A 19,211-nucleotide genomic window follows, 5' to 3' on the forward strand; every position below is an offset into this window, starting at 1 on the left:
GATTCGGATTTCAGACCTAAACACTAATGACGAGAAGGCCTAAACATTAGATGAGAAACAACAAACCTCAAGCCTCAGAGTACATATTCCAGTTCAGAGGAGATTTTCAGATGAACAATGGGAAAGTATGAATCACATAAGCTAGTCCAATCCAGTAATTTGAATTTAACATTGATAATCTGAGTTAAGGAACATTCAAATGAATCAATAACAAAGCATCATATAATATAATGAGCTATCTTGAGCAGTCATTCGAAGAGTGAATTAGACAACATTGCCTAATTTACCTTAGAAATAGTCAAAGCGAGAAAAGCTTAAGCACGCTTTCCGCTGCTAGGGTTGGACTTTGTGCAGAGAACCTTTCTACCCTTGGCACGTCTGCGCTTTAAAACAGCTCTACCATTGGTGGTTCGCATTCGTCGGCGAAAGCCATGAGTCCGAGCTAAGGATTTACGCGACCTGTTTCTTTTGGTCTGACATAGTGCAGCCTTTCCAGCCCTAACCACTAAGCTCCGACGCTTTCCTTGTCCGACCCCAATTTTAGGACTCCAATCCAAACCCAACGACAAGCCTGCAAATTAGTACTTCTTTCGCATAAAGTTAATGTTACAAAAATCTATATCAACAGAACTAACTATCGCTAGAGAAGCGCCGCAATGTTGCAGGAAGCGGGGCATAGTCTTTCCCCTCAACAAGTAAAACACAACGGATAATTCACTTACAATTCGGTTACCGGAAAGAATAAAAAGGAAAATACAAGAGAATTCATAACAAATCGAATGCAAGCATGAAGTTATCAAATCCAACGACCTTGAACGTATACATTTCGAAATGCAAGGGCCCTAGAAAGTAATAAACGCACAATACAGCAAATAAATACTTCAGCGAACTACTTCCTGTAAACTCCATTACATTGGCATATGAGCAAGCAATAATGCGAAATCATTAAATTACTTGAACTAATACATAAATTGGAGTGAAATAATCCCTCACCTGAGAAAGATGAAGAACACGAAAGGGAGGAAGAAGGAAGAAACGAACAATGAAGCAGTCCAGGACGGGCAGAAGCGTTGTTTGCGGTATTTAGAGATATGGAGGAAGTTCTAGAGCCAGTGGAGAATACAAGTGAAGCTGAAGGAACGCGGACGGTCGAAACACATAGGGACGAAATTACCGATATCGCTGCCATTGTTAGACCGACTGTTGTTTCCCCCTTTCAGCTAATTTTGGTTTGGAGGAAGAAGGAGCCTTATCCTGATATGGTTGTTCAGATCGCGCCGGGTTTCTCAAGATCACGACCGCATCCGGACAGGCCCAATTCAAGATCCATATGGGCTCTTTAAAGCCCATCACTCATGTGCTTCACACGTGTGTATATTTAAAAGAGAAAAATAAAAAACCACTTTTAACGATCAACTTCATTCATATCCAGGTTGTATTATCCGTGAGCATCAGGTAAGAACCAACTCATTGATCTTACAGAGTTATGAACAACAAAAAATATGAACACATATTTATAATTATCATCCGGTAATATAAGAGGTAATTTCAGTCACAAAAATAAAGTTATATTAATCTACAAAGTCGACCGATAACAACAAAACGTCACAATGAATCATCTAGAAGGTAATTCAACCATGGAGAGAGACGAAGAAAGCAACTATTGGACAATTTATGGCACCATGCCTGAGAAATTGATGATAATTTTTGTGTTCATAGCAATAAGGATGAGAGCTGAGTGGTTGAATATACCCTACAACCAGTCGCATCGCATCGTGCAAACTATATTTCAATACGAAGAGAAACAATACAATATTTTAATATTAATTTAATGATGATGTGCAAAAAGATAAATACACACGGACTAATCGAAGTATAATGGAGGGTAGGAGTGAACATGATTGGGTAAATATGATAGTTGTGACGAGTAATAGAGTGGTTGAAACACGCCTGAAAAGCATAGAAGTGCTTCTTTTCTGAAATGTTTTTGTGCAGCTTGATTTGAAAATAAAGGGAGGAGTAGGCTCACCAAATTGCACTCGTAAGTGGGCCTCCAGCTTCAAATGAAGACAGCAACACTAGCCCACCAGCAGCAGCCTTATTTGAAATGATAGCAGATTGACCATTTTTAGAGGATAATTAGTTAGTCTAAATCTTAACTTTGAACAACCAAACATTGATTGTTTACTACTTACTTAACCAAACATTGATTGTTCCTTAAGCTTGTTCATTGATGAGCATGACCAATTAGGAGGCTCCAATCATTCATAATCACCCACCCACCCACCCTCCTTTCTTCTCCCTTCTCCATTTATATCCAAACTTTACACAAACAGATGTTTATTTTATATGGGGATATTTTTAAATTTTACTGTCAAACCTTAAAAAAACGATTTCCAAGAAAGTTAATTCACATTCTTAATTGAAAAATCCTGTTTTCGGTCGCTATTAATCAAGATAAAGACTTTGTAGACCAGTGCAAATGGGTCAACACTCGAGTTAAGGAGTGATGCAGTTATTACGCGCAGTGCTATCAAACCCACTTAGGCAAAGTGCCAAGACAGCAATAAATTCATCGATGGAGGCCTAAACTTCTTGTGAAACTCGAATATTAATGTAAAAATACAAGTTTGAAAATTGCATGCGACCTAACCCGGTCTGTGTTTGGAAGGTTGTTTGGGATGTGGGGCTGGCGGCTCAGAGCCTCAGACCCATTTTTCGTACAATCCTCGCCTTTAAAGCTCATAAATTATAAGCTCTTCATTTAAATTTGTATGTTTATTGCAAAGCTTTAATTCCTTACGTCAGTATTTATAAAAATCACTGTAATTCCAATTCTCAACTTATTTATATATATATATATTTATAAAAAGAAAAAAAAGGGGTCGTTATCTTAATTTCTTTTTGACTTTCATACCTACGAAAGCAAAAGAATAGCCCCAAGTTAATCGTGTGGTGCTCACTTTACTATAATTAATTCCTACGTGGCTGTAATAAAGTACATTCTACGTTATTTAATTTCATAAATATAATTTATTAGATAAAATATAATATTAAATGTTAAAAAAAAAATGAGAGAAAGTAGCCGGATTTTTGTTGAAGAAGCATACTCCATCCAAAATGAGGGTAATAATATTTGATTTGAATATGTGATGAAGTTATCATACATAAGAACATCAACATAGCTTTAGCAACACGTTAGGCTGATGGGACATACTTGATTCCCCCAAATCATTCAAACTCACTTTGATCCTAACTTTGGAATCCTTTAATACATGTAATTGCATCCATATATTATATGGATGTTTGAATGAAGAAACTAAAAGGTAGAATAAAAAAATAAGAAATAAAGTTGGGTAGTTAGACTACCAAAACATCATTGAGCCATGTGCATCGTTGCTTGGTGGGTAATATGCTATGGCCCTCGATGTGCAAACCAGCGCACTGCAACTCACTCTCAATTTCAACTCCCACAATTGTATTTGCCTTCATCAATCCAGCCAAGATAATTCAATTCCCAGCTCATGGAATGAAGTTTTAAAAGATTTAAATAATAGTCATGATAATGACGATGATGATGATAATAATCAGGCTTTTCTCTTGTTTGTCTCTATATAGACCCACTTGCTTCTTTCTATTCTATTTCTATTCCCCAAAGCTCCCCTCCCTTTCTTTTCAGTCAGAGCCCAAAATCTGAGATGGGTTTTCGATTCAGAGCTCTGTCTCTCCCGCTTTTACAACTTCTGTTTCTCTTTTCGCTTGGAGCTGCTAAAGCTGAGGATTTCTATAACATAAGCAATGTGGGAAGTAGCAAGCAAGGGAGGGGGTGCAATTTGTTCCAAGGCAAATGGGTTTTTGATCCTTCTTTGCCTCTTTATGAATCTTCAAACTGTCCATTCATAGACCCTGAGTTTAACTGCCAAAAGTATGGCAGACCCGATCGATCTTACCTCAAGTACACCTGGAAACCTGACTTCTGTGATCTTCCAAGGTACTACTCCTCCATTCTTTTCTTTCCTTCTTGTAAGGTTTTCCATTTTTGGCCATCCTGCTCTCCTTGCAAATCTCAAGCTTCCTTCTCTGAAAATGTGGGAGCAAAATCAAAGCAGCTCTCTCTGTCTGTCTAAGAAAATGTGTTCATTTCTTTGAAGGTTTAATGGGTTGGAGCTTCTGAGTAGGTGGAGAGGGAAGAGGATAATGTTTGTAGGCGACTCACTGAGTCTGAACATGTGGCAATCCTTGACATGTATGATCCTAGCGTCGGCACCAAAAGCCAAAATCTCCATAGTCAGGAGGGAATCACTCTCTACTGTGATTTTCGAGGCGAGTTCTTTCCCCTTTTTCTTTATCTCCAATTTTCTGTTTCAAAATCTCCCACTTCACAGTATACTAATTGTCTGCTTCTTTATTCTCTATTCTTTATTCACTTTTTCAAAAGCTGTTTTTCGGGTTCTCCTGCAAGAGTACAAAACAAATAATATAACAAAACCATATGCAAACAATAATAATAATAATAATAATAATAAACACGAATAATAACTTTCTGTTCAATAATTTATAATAATATACCTAACCAATGAAGAAGAGGGAACAATCTGGTGTGTGCAGGAGTATGGAGTAAGCTTGCTTCTTCACAGAACGCCCTACCTTGTGGACGTAGTGAGAGAGAAGGTTGGACGAGTACTAAAGCTTGATTCCATTGAAGGAGGCAATGTGTGGAGGGGAATGGACGTGCTCATATTCAACTCTTGGCACTGGTGGACCCACACTGGAAGATCCCAAGCGTAAGATCAACCTCTTTTTTTTCTTCATCATGCTGATGTGGTTGGTGATGGTAAGGTAAAATCTGACGGTTGCGAGTGCTGTTGCTCAGGTGGGATTATGTGCAAGTAGGAAGTGCAGTGAAGAAAGATATGGATCGTCTGGAGGCCTTCTATCAAGGGCTGACCACCTGGGCAAGATGGGTGGACATGAATGTTGATCCAAGCAAAACCAGAGTCATTTTCCAGGGAATCTCCCCCACTCATTATGAGTAAGTAAAAATCACGCCTGTCATCGGAGGTCTGTAAAAGTGTATACATGAAAATGGAAATTGACATGCAAATCGCTTTTTCATCTGCCGACGAAAAACAATGTCCTACTTATGTCTACCTATTTAATGCATTGCTATTCCTCCTTTTCTTTTTAACTATTTTGCTGTTGAGCAAGCAGTAATTTTCACACCAGAAAACTCCGTTAGTTATACCTGCTCAACTAGTTTCTGCAGAATTTAAGAATATAACTTTGTTTTTCTTTCTCGACTGGAAAAATTGATGTTAATACTTTTTACCAGGGGAAAGGATTGGAACCAACCAAGGAGGAGTTGCAATGGAGAAAGCGTACCGCTCTCAGGGTCACTGTATCCAGCAGGGGCGCCACCCGCGGTGGAAATTGTGAAGAGAGTGCTGAGTAGAATAAGGAAGCCCGTTTTCTTGCTGGACATCACAACGTTGTCGCAACTCCGGAAAGATGCACATCCCTCTACTTACAGCGGGGAACGCGGAGGAACAGATTGCAGCCACTGGTGCCTTCCCGGCTTGCCCGACACTTGGAACCAGCTTCTCTATGCAGTTTTTACCATGTGAAGGCCAAGCCTGAAACACTTGGGGTTCTTTTCGTCTCTGCAATTCCTCACAGGAAGTGTTAGAAGAAAGAACTTCATTCATCTAATTAACCACCTTAACGGGAATTGGGAGAAAAATATGTAATGGCAACAAAGCAATTGTACAAAGTAATTGATGATTTTATTTGTTGCAGTTTCAGAAAATTGTTTCACATCGATAAGGAAAGAATACAAGTGAGATGGTATCAAGATGGCATCTTGCTTGGTATTAAACTGGAATAAAATACTCTATTGCGCATCTTTAAGATATGGGTCCGATTGAATCATTCCACGAACTGGATATGGGCAGTTCGTTTAATGATCATAGATGTTGATAACCAGAAAATGAGTTTGAAACAGTATATTGCAGAACGTTGAAACCAAGAAATACTAAAATTGAGAGATTAATCGAGCCCAGAAATAACCCTGCGGTTCTAGCAATATCTCCAAGGAAACTGAAACGTTAATGTATACATCAAGCATAACTAACTGCATAGTTACAATCAAAGATGACTGGTAAATAATCCTCAAGGTCTTCGAAAGGAATATAAGGCAACAAGAATTAGTAGCCAACATATACGGCGGCATTTACTATGTAACAGTCATCATTTTTGTCTCCCATTTCTTCCACATGCACACCACTGGAGCATATTAAGCCACCATCGACAACCTCAACATTCAGAATCTTCCCACTGCAGTAAATCAAATGATGGAAAGATTCAATAATCTTCCGAAAACGATAGTTTAGAGGTGTTCACTATCATCCGAGGGAGATAATGTTAGTCAATTCAAACAATCTTTCTCACTAACATGGTATTTCAAAATAACTGGTTCCAAGAGTACTAAATCGAAATAGCAGACCAACAGAAAAGCAAGCAACAGGGTAGTTAATCATGATTCGCACAGAAAAATAAATTTTGAAGCCAAATTGACGAAGTTAGTTACTAGACTACTGATCAACTTCTACATGGTTGTGCAACCCACTCACTCCGGAGGTTACAGCACAAGTAGCTCAGAAAATTTGGAAAAGACTAAAAGGGTGTTGTGGTGGCAAACCCAGAGGGCAAAGAAAGGAGCATTTAGCTTGACAATTATCAGAGCAAGGTGAAGCAGCTCTCAGAGAATCTTGGCATATTGGAAAAGGAATCTAAACCTCAGACTTCATCATCTCTGTTACAGGCTTATAGCTGGCTTAGGGGCTGAATACACTCCTATCAGATCAATCTAAGAGACAGAACTTATTTGGCAGAGCCTAGAATTAAAATGATAATAATAAATAACCTAGATCCCAAACAAGTATCTAGTCCTTTAAAACTGAGAAATGACATATGAGTGCCTAGGGCCCTCGATTAGAAAAGAACCTAGTAAGCATCTCTATTTTGAGTCTTTGACACGTGATAAGAACGAAGAGTTTGGAGATTAAGGATTATTTATATCATCTTGGCCCACCAACAGTGAATCCTCACAGCCTCAATCCCTCGGCTGTCTATCTCCTCAAAAAACTTCCAAGTGATCAAGTCAGCTGAGGTTAAGTGTAGAAAGTCTGTTGATAGCCATAACATTAGTAAAAGGCTTGGAACTAGAGTAATTGAACATAAATAACGCCTCTTTGAATTGAGAGAACAGGAGGACATTTTGACCCGAAAAAAATTTACAGATGTATCATGTATGCAAACCGAACAAGGCCTTACAAAGTCTAAAACAAGCTCCAAGAGATTATCTCTAACAGTTCACAACAATTGTTCATAGTTGGGTGCCTTCATCAACTCTAAATCATGCTCTTCCCTACTTGTGTTCGAGATATTACTCTTGTCTATGTTCTTACATATTAATCACACGAACTAACCAAAACAAGGGTAAAAGGGTTCCTTACAGATTTTGTTCAAATATTTTTCCTTGAAGGATGCTGATTAATTAGATTGCTTTTTGGTAAAGTAATAAGAGATGCATCTGGAATTAACCTATAGTGAGGCGAAAGCTTGTCACGCTTAATTTTTGATAAGCAAGGAACCAGAAATTGTAAACATGGATTGAAAAGTGATCCAATAACTTTCAGTGCAATAGGGGCCCTGCAGGACTTAACATGTATGGGACTGAAAATTCTTTGCAGTGTAAATAAATTAAGGCAACACTTGCAAATCCTCATCACTTAACCTCAAGGCTCAAGCTGCCTACAAATATTACGTTCTACAGAGAAGCTTAGAGTGATTGAAACCCCCACAAGTTCGGGTGGGGGAGGGGCATTAAAGCAAGCCACGAACCAGCACAGCATCTTAATCTAATCGGCCTTCTTCTACAGTTGAGCAGCCAAAACAAATCTTTGCTGCAGCTTCTGTTGCCTATGGCTTATTACATTTGCTTTTGTGCCTAGTTACTGTTCCATCCCCTATCTGCTAGGTTATTTTGCAAAGATAGCTTGGCTAGTAGTTTAACTTATTCATCCCATTGTCAGGATTATGAACTGTGTTTGTATCAGTAATACTAATGAGCTGACCTCAAACACAAGATGTAGCCCTTAACAGCTACATATTATCAATAAAAAGGAATAGCTTGACACAAGAAAGAGTGCTCTGTGTTTTCCCCAAAAAAATTTAGTCATCAAACTTAAAATAGTTCAGCACTCACTATGGAAAGACGGACTTGACTTTTTCAACATCCAAGGATTGTTGAAGCGACTGTGGAACTCCAAGTTTGATCTGTAGTTTCATCTCTCCAAATGAGACTCCAGGAATGGTACCTACATTACACCTTGTCATTAGTCCCCATTAAGATATTAAACATAAAGAAATTAGCAGCATTCTTTCAACATAAACTTAATTTGCAGAAGGCAGAAGTCCATAAAAATGAGATTCTGAATTTGAATATAAGTCCAGAACAGTGTCATGACTACTCAAATAAAAACAAGATCCATATATGCGTAAATGAAAGTAGTTTATAGGAGGTAGAGTGCACTGATTCAAGCATTACCAACCAAAATAAACAGAAAGCACACGAACAGCCTATTATGGAGTAAGGAAAGACTACATAGCTTAACTTCTAATGTTAAATCAAAGCTGCCAAGAACAAGGAGCTTAATTCAGGAACTCATATCTCCTGGCACATGATTAATTAAACAGATAACAAATAGCGCGAGGATATGAAATCCACTGAGACATACCTCTACGGAATGCTGGAATCGAATTGGAGCATATGGCATCCCTGCAGGCTCGCATTGCAGCAGCCGTGACATCTTGACTGTGGCAAAAGAGAATACACTCGTTAATCTCCTTCTTTTCTCTCTGAAAACGAGTTTGTAATTGCATTCCTGAAATTAACACTTGTAAGTATAACAAGAAAAAGAGCTGAGAATTCACCCATGTTGATCGTAGCCAACACCCATCTCGACAAACAAGAGCTTCATGGGAGCAGATTGTGCACCTCGCTCGACCTCCATGGACGACGCAGCAGCAGCTTTGACAAGGCGAGAAACTCGAGGGCAGATCAAATGCGCAGAAGATGAAGGATGATTATTTGAATGACGGTAAGAATGAAACCTGAAATCAGTTACCCAATGAACTGGCAGCTGACGCGTTGCCAAATGCGTAAGAAAGCTACAAATCCAAGTCCACTGTCCGAACGGATTTACAAGGATTGCCCTAAATTTGATATTAAAAAAGAGAATATTCTATTATAGTTCTTTTATTTTTATTTTTTATTTAGTTTCAATATTTTAAGATTTTACACATAAAATTAATATAAAAAAAATTTGTTTGCTATTAAAATCAATATAAAAAATCTTACACCATATTAGTTAAATTGATCAAAAGAACTTTAAGTGTAAATCATATTCAGATATATATTTATTTATTTGTTGTCACTCTACACTCAACAACAGATGACTTTATGAATAAATTAGAGCAAAGTTACTTATTAAAATAATAAAAAGAAGAAGAAGAATAAGAATACACGAGGGAAGAAGAATATTATAAAGAACACCCTTCATTCAGCATCAACCACTCAACAGTTGCCGGTGTTTTCAGAGGACGACGACAGAGCATATATAAAGAGGAAAAGGTTGAAAGTTGAATGCATATGAACGAAGAAAATGGCCTGGCCTCCCTCCCCTCCTTTTTCCCCCATATAATTAATAATAATAATATCACCTCACTTCAGTTCATTTGCTTTTTAAATGGATAAATTGGAGTTCCATCCCAACAAAGCCGCCGCCGCCGCCATTAATATTCACAAACATGATCTTTACACCCAAAAAGACAGAGCCCTCTGAAGCTGAGATTGCTGCAGATTAACAAGTTGTAGGCCTGTTGCTACTGCATACGTACTTATGTTGCTGGTTTTGGCATTGTACGTGACATGAACTGGCCTTATCTCTCAGCTCTTGAAATGCCCTCATTGTTTCCACATCAAACCCTCCAGCAAACTGCACATAATAAGAAGTTTATGACGAAGTTAACCACAGACTTCAATTAATGTCAATAAGGAGACGGTCCCCTTAAAATTACCTGATGCACACGGAAAGCAAATCGAACGCCTCGAACAATCAACTCTTCTTCTTCAGGTCCACCACCCACTGTTTCAAGCTCTGCGGATACTCTTTTCATGTACTTCATTGCTAATTTTACAGAGACAAGCTTGATCTGTGACACATTAATTGACTCAGATCAGACCCATTTCATTTCAACCCAATAACTTAACTAATACCACGTGAACGTATTAAACCATACCCAACTTGGCTCCTACTGGACCACCATCATACCATATTTTGAACGCAAACAATTAAGTACTTCTAACATTCGTGAATGTACTCTCTCTTTCTAAAACAATGCATTCCGGAGCTTCCAAGGGCTTACTTGAGTTATAAAATGCACGAATACTACTTATTATCAAACAACTTCCAGTATGCTTATTCATCCTGAAGAAACTTATAAAAAGAATCATTTTTTGCATACAGCAAACAAGAAGAATCTGATTCTCTTGCTAGCCCCATAATTTAAGAGAGCCATATATAAAGCAGACAAGAAGGTGAAGTTTGGAAATCTGGGAATTCCCATGTGCGCGTGCAGGCAAAGGGTAGAGGAAAATAAGGCAAAATCAAAACATCCTTTTTGTCATCTTCTTAACTATTCTCCATATTTATATTACATTACGCTGTAGAGTTTGTCAGAGTTATTTCCCTGTCTCTCCCACAACGGATCCACCATTAAAAGGGACCACACCTAAATGGATCAACAACTTGATTATTTTAATTAATCAGAGCAGTCATCTGTTCTTGGATACTCCTACCCACCAGCCGAACTAAGCTACAAGAATTAAACTATATTTGTTTAATTTGGAGAGAGATGGGGAATTTACCTGACTCACAATTCCACTATCAAGCATCCATTCCACTGGAATTTGAAATGCTTTGTATCTCTTAGTTGCAGATTCACGCATTCTAGACAGATTGTATACTCCATGCTCCAACCTGTTGCGCATAAAGAACAGACACTAAGAAACAAAACTAAAAGAGTAAAGGTGAAAATCAATTAGTAGGATGGTGAATACTTTTCAAGCAAAGCTTGCATCTTCTTGAGAGCCGAACCACAGGGCTGGCGGGCATCACCACGAAAGGATGACGCTTCGGCTTCCAGCTTCTTTAGATCACAATAGCCAAATGCAGCCTCACGTAGAGCATCGGCCTTCTGCTCCGGCCACTGGAAGTGCTTAAGCACGGCTCTTTCATCCACCAGATATGAGAGCTCATCATCCAACCATTTCACAAATGGCACAACGTCCTCAATGTCAGTAAATGAAGCATTTTCAACTTCTTTGATCAAGAACCTTATGAAATCCCCTTGAGTCTCTACATCCGTCTTTATCTGCAAGTAACATGGGGGAGTGATTGTTCATGAGAATCATAGTAAAAACAAAACTCAAAAAGAATAATGATGAAAGTAACTTTTTTTTTTTCTTCAATATATAGATGTTGGAGTTGATATTACTCAAAATCAAACTTTATTTGGCATTGGCTTCAAACAAAATTAATTCTCTATGATTAGCTTTCGCTTTGTTTAGCCTTGGCTTTTCTTTTCTTTTATTTTCTTTTCTATTTTGTATTTGAAAAACGAGAGGGGGAGGCCAAGGGTACATTTGAATTACTTAACCTCCAAAAAGAAAAAGCCATGTGAATTGAGTAAACATTTCAACTTGAAATTACAGAATTGCCAGTCTTGAGAGGAAAATAAAAATAAAGCGATTAGATAATAAAATCCAAATAAATATTCATCAACTATTTTTTATTTAGGTACCAACCCCTATCAAAATTATATTTGAAATTATAAAACTGAATTTTTGTTCCATGATGCAATCTAATCAATGCAAATAATTTTGTTGGTCAAAATTAAAAAAATTGAGATTTCTTTTAAAGATAATTGACATAATGTTTTTTTTTTACTTTAATAATAAAAACTAAATAAATCATTTATTCAAAATAAAGAGAGAGAAAATAATAATAAGAAGAAGAAGAAACAGAGTTGTTTTTTTGTATTTCTGGAAATCATGAATTCCGGCCGGAATTTGGCTGGATTCTTGAATTTCCGCTGATTGAAATTTGTCCGGAGTTCATTGGAACCTCACATTATCTAGAAGTTAAAATACTAATTAAAAAAAAAAAAAAAAGGGTTCGTTCATCCAAAACCAAAAAATATAAAAGACATTTTCTTCAATAATCCAAAAAATTTGAGGACTAGTCAATTCTCACTGACAAAAAGCTCAGCATAGTGGTATAATCGTAAATTAAACACCAGAAAAAATTAAGAGACAGAGTACATGACCGGTGACTTACAGCGAGTAAGTGAGCGGACCGGTTCTCGATCTCTCCGATCATGTCACGAGCATTGGCGGAGGACGGCGGTTCCGTAACACCGGAGCCGAGTTCACGCCGAGAATCCCTCCGCATTAGTGAGTGATAGAACTCCACAACCTCCGGTATTCGTCGCACCTTCGCCGACGTCGGCCTCTTACCCTTGGGAGGCGGTGGAGGAGGAGGCGGAGCCGACTTCGAAGGTGGCGGAGGAGGCGGCGGTGGCGTTGGCTTGGTTGGGACAGGGGGTGGGGCTGGGATCTTTTTCTCAGCGTCACCAGAAGAGCCAGTAGATGTGGAGGAGGAGGAAGAAGTGGCAGAAGAAGAGGAAGAGGAAGAAGGTTTGGGAGGAGGTTTTGGAACCCTAGGTATTCGCGATTTTATGTTAGATAGAGTGGACTCGGCGAGTTCTTCAGAATTACTTCGCGAGTGTCTCGGTCTCTCGGTTTCAACCTCTTCTTTCTTCGCCTCTGGTTGTTCAACCTTATGATTGTCTTGAGTAACAACAGTATCCGAAAACTTGGTCGGTCTTTTCAGGCTCCTGATTAGGTTAGATTTTCCCGAGACCTCCATTAATCCCTGGAACCTCTGCGACGCCGAAAGCTCGTCGTTCTCCAAAATAAGCTCCATTCTTCGTCGATCCAACGCCATTTTCTTCAGCTCCGCGATTTCACCTTCCATTGCTTTTACTCTCTCTTGACTCTCTCTCCTCTGTTCCTCCACACTCTGTTTAACTTCCTCCACTTCAACTCTTAATCTCTCATTCTCAGCCTCCAAGAACAGTATCCGCTTAGACGCTCTCTCAATCTCCGCATCTTTCGTAGCGATCTCGTTCTCAAGCATAGGAACAATGGCGACAGATTCCTTCAACAGCTTGTGCTCCAATAGGTCAGTCTTCAATCGCGCTTCTCTGTCACGCAACTCCTCGACCAACTGGAGGAGCTCCGTCACGTCAGGCAGTCGAGGCTGAACCTGAGCAGAAGAGCGCGGGAAATACACTCCAAACGAGCGGGAGAAGACAGTTTTCTGAGAAATTTTACCGGAGCTCGGAGAAGGCTGTGCCGGGGTGGATGGCTTCGGTGAACTCTCAACCTTTCTACACGCCGGAGACTTCTGCAGCCCCATTGCGAGCTTCACCTTCCCAGCTACCATTTCGAAGCTCTCTCTCTCTGTCTGTATCTCTCTGAGCTTCGGGGTAAGGTCGGGACTGAGGTTTTACAGTCCTCCAATTTTCAATCTACTTTAGAGTGTGAACGAAACGTCCTTGTCTTCGTGTCATCTGAGAGAGAAAGCGAATAAGAGAGGGAGAGAGATAAAGAGAAGTTGGAGTTTGTGTAAATAAAAAATTTCAGAATTGTTAAAAGGAAAAAAAGTAAGTAACAGAGAACGTTTGGGTTTGGGTGGGAGAAGCGACGAAGACAACAGACGCAAGAGGGCAATGGCGTCGATCACGAGGAACGGTCGTATTTCCCTGGATCTCATTCGCCAATTTGAAAAAGAAAGTAAACAATCGCGGCGAGTATGTAAAGCTATTCTACTCGCTTTGTGGCCCTGACAAGTACATGCGTGATGGAAGGGGAAGGAATGAAGGAATGAAGCAGTCGTTGGAGTTGAGGGCGCGTGGGCTTTGAGGGTGGGGCAGGCATCCGAGTAATAAAAAGTTCCACAAACTAGTAGAAACCCCTTCCCCTTCCAACGGTCAGCTCAATAATTTTTCAACCAATTTCTCGCGATTTATCGCCACACAATTATTTTTATAATACTTTTGCCCCTCTCTCCGCTTCCAGCCCCCGGGAGAGTTCTATCGTCAAATTTATTTCTTTTTTTATTTATTTCCTTAGTAAAATATTTTATGCAAACATATATCAAGAATCACAATAAGATTTATACTTTGATTTCGCAAATGCAATGGTTATTAAAGTGGGGGGAATGACTAAAAAACTATATATTATAAATAATATATTTACTAATCTAAGCTATATGGAAAGTTATGTAAACCCACTTTGTATACAACATACCAACCCTTTTCAATTCTAAACCTAAAAACTAAATAAATAATTCAAAAATAAAAATTCGACAACTATTATTTGACACCATTAAATACATACTTCCATAATTTATTTAATAGAGAGTGGTTAAATTTTGGTATTAAAATAAAGTTAGCAGGCATAGTGGAGGCGTAGTGAGAGGATTCAACTTTATAATAAAAGCTACTTAAATTAACATTTTGTTAATTTCATTCATCTTTTCTTTGCTTTGAACAGTTTTGGTAACTTGCCTTGTTGCTAAAATTTTAATCATTGCCAATTAAAACCCTCCCACTAATTATTAATTAAGCTGTTTAAGATTTTTTTTTTTTTTCTTCCTTTTCGACTGTTGGATGATGAAAGTCTCATCGGTTAATTTAGGAAATAGTCATGAGTTTATAATCTAAGAATATACTCTCCATTGGTATGAGGCCTTTTGGGAAGCCCAAAGCAAAGCCATGAGAGCTTATGCTCAAAGTAGACAATATCATACCATTGTGGAGAGTCGTGTTCGTCTAACATGGTATCAGAGTCATGCCCTAAACTTAGCCGTGCCAGTCAAGCTTCCTTGAAGGTACGAAGGCAGTCAAAAATGACTAAGACTCCAAAGGAGTCGCACCTCGATTAAGGGGAGGCATGCTTTGTTCGAGGGGAGGTGTTGGATGATGAAAGTCCCACATCGGTTAATTTAGGGATTATGCTCAAAGTGGACAATATCATACCATTGTGGAGAGTCGTGTTCGTCTAACATCCACAACTTTTACTCATTCTTCACCAACCCATTTTACTTCTCAAAATGGAGAGAGGAAGGAAAAAGATGAATAACTGAATTAATAAGGGAAAAGATGCATCATTTTCCCTCCCTATTCAATGCCTCAACACTGACCATTAACTAACTTACCGCACACCCCCCACGTCTTGTGTAAATCATTTTCACCATTACCCAGCCAAGGCTTAGCTAGCCCTCTCATTTATCGAAAGATAGCATTTGCAAAAACTGGAATGGTTCTGTAATATCAAAGTACAATCCTTTTCAAATGTCAATTTTCTGATGTACGCTATGCTTGTTGTAGTTGTTGTAAAGGAATAGAGATCCGTGAACTTGGAAGTAAAGGATTACCAAATGCACATCGGGAAACAGCATTATACTAATTTCAGAATTGCTTTATAACATCGTGACATTAAAAGCCATCCAAAAGTGAAGAAATGGGTTATTCTTGGAATTTAAATCCAATGACATAATTGTGGGTATGTTTGGCGGTGTATTCATGAAAGAAGCAAGGAGGTGAGGGGAGGGGTAGCGGTAGCGGCAGCATGTGAGGAAAGCTAGCATGAAAGGGAATGCCACAAACATACAATTAATATCTACGTATTTCTACATTTTATGCAATGTGCGTGGTCCTTACTTATTCTCCTCCAAATGCCAAATGTTGATTGTTGGGTGCAGCGGCATAGTCGCCAATGCCAAATCTTCCACACCCCTTCAAATTTCTCCCCATCTCCCCCTTTTGGCCTTAGGATATTAGTGTCTTTCTTTCAAATTAACATGAATCCATTTGATCTCAAGCGTATTAATTTTAAATTGTGGACATCACACACTACGAATAATTGAGCTATATTTTTGTTTTCTGGTATGAAGGGCTAAAATGGTACCCGACCTAGAGACATTAAAAAAGGTTGTTCCCTCGTATCCTGCCACCTTTTCTTTTATCGTCTACTTAAACTCAGTCAACTTAGATCATAACTTCAATTCTTAAAACCCTTTTTCAATTATCATATATTTTACGATTACTCTTATTCCAATGTTGTAGCTTTTATTTATTTAGTTTAGAGTATATCTCCCGGTCGAGGACGATTAATGTTAAACATAATTACCAAATTTATAATTTAGGAAAAGATGGCGAGGTGTGAGGTAAGTTTGAATAGGAAGATGTAATGCCAAAAAGCAAGTCTGGCAAGAAAAAGAGAGAAGAGGATAGGGCCATGCTGCTCATAGTATTGCACTAAATGCCATAGCCAAAGCCATCAATGCTCTTTCCTTCCACCCCCCCTCTCCTCCATTTCGTTTCCCAATACAACCTTTTACCATCCCTCTTTCCCTTTCTCCATCCATTTCTTCTCTTCATTTTTTGAATTTTGAATCCCTTTCCCTCTTCCACTCCCACTTTCCATATCACATCTTTATTATAGACTAGTTTTCAGTTCTTTTTACTTTAATTATATGCTATCAATATTTTTGTTATTTATTCAAAACAAAAAAATTCTTTCTTTTTAAAATTGTTTTTTTATCTAAACGAATATGGGCTTTGTTATGGATGCAGACCCAACATCAGGAAGTCTAGTGGGGCATGCAGCAAAGGAGAGGAGCAATTCGGGTGGGCGATCAGGGTTTTAAGATTGAACTGTAGGATTAGTGTTTTCTTGCTTTATGCCCTTTTCCATTGAAAAGCAACGCAAAGACAGGGAAAGTGGAGGTGGCAATACTTGCCTTGACAAGCTCGCAACCACCTTGGCCACCAGTCGATGACTTCAAAGCCAAGCATATCTTTGCCGATGTTCATCTTTTAACTAACCCCAAATACAATAAAAGGCTTTGGGAATCCAAAATCCAAGTGGTTTAGAGACATACAAATAAATTCTTAAAGCAAAACCCACCTCCAATTTTGCAATCTATGCTCATCTCATTCACATCAAATTTGGAAGAGCAAAATGAATTGCAATTCGCAGAGAAGAGTGGGAATCAAATGTGGAAGAAAGCTGGTAGTGTGGGGATGTTTTGGTAACAAAAAAAAGTCCAAGACGACGATGGATAAGCGCAGCAGCTCGGGCAACACTACTGGGAAGAACAATTGGCGACAATTAATTGGGTCAAACAATTGGGAAGGCCTTTTGGAACCACTACAAATCGAGCTCCGACGCTACATATTGCACTACGGACAAATGGCGCAGGCAACCTACGACACATTCAACACCGAGAAGGCGTCGAAATTCGCGGGAAGCAGTCGGTATTCGAAGCAAGATTTCTTCGCCAAAGTCGGGTTAGAAAAGGGGAACCCATTCAAGTACAGTGTGACCAAATTTTTGTACGCAACTTCGCAAGTGAAGGTGCCGGACGCTTTCATTGTGAGGCCGTTGTCGAGGGAGGCTTGGAGCAAAGAATCGAATTGGATTGGGTACGTGGCGGTGGCGACCGACGAAGGGGCGGCGGAATTGGGGCGGAGAGATATTGTGATTTCTTGGAGAGGCACTGTGAGAAGCTTGGAGTGGATTGATGATATGGAGTTTGTTTTGACTTCGGCTCCCCAAATCTTTGGGCAGTCCAGCGATGTCAGAGTCCATCAGGGTTGGTATTCTATTTACACTTCCGATGATCGCCGTTCTCCTTTTACCAAGACCAGCGTCAGAAACCAGGCAAGTCGGCCTTACATTAAGAAGATGATATTACTCTTATTATCCCATGTGGGATTCTTTCAATTTAATGGGTTGGTAAATTACATTAACAAAAATAAATAATAAATTGGGATTAATTTCAAAAATATTTATTTTAGCTATGAGATCCAAATTTGGTTTGATTTCTAAAATATATTTTATTTTATTCTCCATATTTAATTATTTTATTTTTTTCTCATTTGCTTCTCGAATCCTATTTCACATATGAATAATAATATATATCTTACTAATTTTATTTTCTATCTCATTGTTAACACAGGTTCTCAGCGAGGTGAAAAGGCTGGTAGAGCAGTACAAGGACGAAGAGATTAGCATAATCACGACGGGACACAGCCTTGGGGCAGCAATAGCCACGCTAAACGCCGTAGACATAGTAGCAAGCGGACTCAACATTCCAGGCAGCAGGCAGCCAAAGGCAGCGCCAATTCCAGTGACGTCCTTCGTTTTCGCCAGCCCCAGAGTGGGAGATTCAGATTTCAAAAGGGTATTCTCGGAGCTCAAAGATGTACACGTTTTACGAGTGAAAAACGCGATGGACGTTGTCCCAAATTACCCAATTATCGGTTACTCGGACGTGGGCGAGGAACTGGAAATCGACACTCGAAAATCGAAGTACTTGAAGAGCCCAGGGAGCTTGAGTAGTTGGCATAATTTGGAGGGTTACCTGCATGGAGTGGCAGGAACGCAGGGGAGTAAAGGAGGGTTTAAGCTGGAGATTGAGAGGGACATTGCGTTGGTGAATAAGAGCCTGGATGCGTTGAAAGAGGAGTATCTGGTGCCAGTGGCTTGGCGATGTTTGCAGAATAAGGGTATGGTTCAACAGAGTGATGGGTCTTGGAAGTTGATGGATCACGAGGAGGAACCTGAATTTTGATCCTTTATTTGTTCTTCGTCATTAACTATTCATTTTGCTTCATTTCTTTCATTTGGATTTCTTTTACTTTATGTATAATTAATGCATCATTTCTGTCAAAGTGAAGCAATTATTGTTCATAGCCCCATTGGAAATAAATATTTAAAGATTTATTATTATTATTATTATTATTATTATTATTATCACATCATCATCATCATACATATTTAGTTTGACCAAATCTTAAGAAGCCAACGTCTGCTTTAAAAGTTAATCCACCATTATTTCATTACAAAATTTGATTTTCGCAAATTAAAAGCTTCTGCTCAGGCATTATGGTACTCAGAAAATTGGTTCAACACAAACTTAAGAAGAACACAAACTATATATTAGTATTAATAA

General features: G+C 38.9%; 5 protein-coding genes across 5 annotated transcripts; 2 read left to right on the plus strand and 3 right to left on the minus strand.

The window, feature by feature from the left end:
• Positions 1-128: 128 nt before the first annotated feature.
• LOC111496954 (50S ribosomal protein L34, chloroplastic-like) lies at positions 129-1,290 on the minus strand. Its single transcript, XM_023147538.1, has 2 exons — positions 994-1,290; positions 129-571 (listed from the first exon to the last, which is right to left on the minus strand). The coding sequence occupies exons 1-2, from the start codon at positions 1,187-1,189 to the stop codon at positions 315-317; spliced, it is 453 nt and encodes a 150-aa protein (XP_023003306.1). The 5' UTR covers positions 1,190-1,290; the 3' UTR covers positions 129-314.
• Positions 1,291-3,186: 1,896 nt separating this feature from the next.
• LOC111496945 (protein trichome birefringence-like 38) lies at positions 3,187-5,870 on the plus strand. The gene is made up of 5 exons (XM_023147524.1): positions 3,187-3,991; positions 4,152-4,323; positions 4,609-4,784; positions 4,874-5,032; positions 5,333-5,870. The coding sequence occupies exons 1-5, from the start codon at positions 3,699-3,701 to the stop codon at positions 5,622-5,624; spliced, it is 1,092 nt and encodes a 363-aa protein (XP_023003292.1). The 5' UTR covers positions 3,187-3,698; the 3' UTR covers positions 5,625-5,870.
• A 135-nt stretch (positions 5,871-6,005) lies between these two features.
• On the minus strand, positions 6,006-9,264 carry LOC111496955. The gene is made up of 4 exons (XM_023147539.1): positions 8,995-9,264; positions 8,799-8,875; positions 8,267-8,378; positions 6,006-6,333 (listed from the first exon to the last, which is right to left on the minus strand). Exons 1-4 carry the CDS (start codon positions 9,072-9,074, stop codon positions 6,204-6,206), a joined length of 399 nt encoding a protein of 132 aa, XP_023003307.1. The 5' UTR covers positions 9,075-9,264; the 3' UTR covers positions 6,006-6,203.
• A 302-nt stretch (positions 9,265-9,566) lies between these two features.
• LOC111497116 (protein CHUP1, chloroplastic-like) lies at positions 9,567-13,938 on the minus strand. Its single transcript, XM_023147780.1, has 5 exons — positions 12,462-13,938; positions 11,183-11,496; positions 10,991-11,102; positions 10,141-10,275; positions 9,567-10,058 (listed from the first exon to the last, which is right to left on the minus strand). Exons 1-5 carry the CDS (start codon positions 13,629-13,631, stop codon positions 9,924-9,926), a joined length of 1,866 nt encoding a protein of 621 aa, XP_023003548.1. The 5' UTR covers positions 13,632-13,938; the 3' UTR covers positions 9,567-9,923.
• A 3,002-nt stretch (positions 13,939-16,940) lies between these two features.
• Positions 16,941-18,988, plus strand: LOC111497430 (phospholipase A1-IIgamma). The gene is made up of 2 exons (XM_023148211.1): positions 16,941-17,917; positions 18,216-18,988. Exons 1-2 carry the CDS (start codon positions 17,216-17,218, stop codon positions 18,828-18,830), a joined length of 1,317 nt encoding a protein of 438 aa, XP_023003979.1. The 5' UTR covers positions 16,941-17,215; the 3' UTR covers positions 18,831-18,988.
• The last annotated feature ends 223 nt before the right edge of the window (positions 18,989-19,211 follow it).

Source organism: Cucurbita maxima, unplaced genomic scaffold (assembly GCF_002738345.1).
Source record: "Cucurbita maxima cultivar Rimu unplaced genomic scaffold, Cmax_1.0 Cma_Scf00023, whole genome shotgun sequence".
NCBI classification, from domain to species: domain Eukaryota; kingdom Viridiplantae; phylum Streptophyta; class Magnoliopsida; order Cucurbitales; family Cucurbitaceae; genus Cucurbita; species Cucurbita maxima.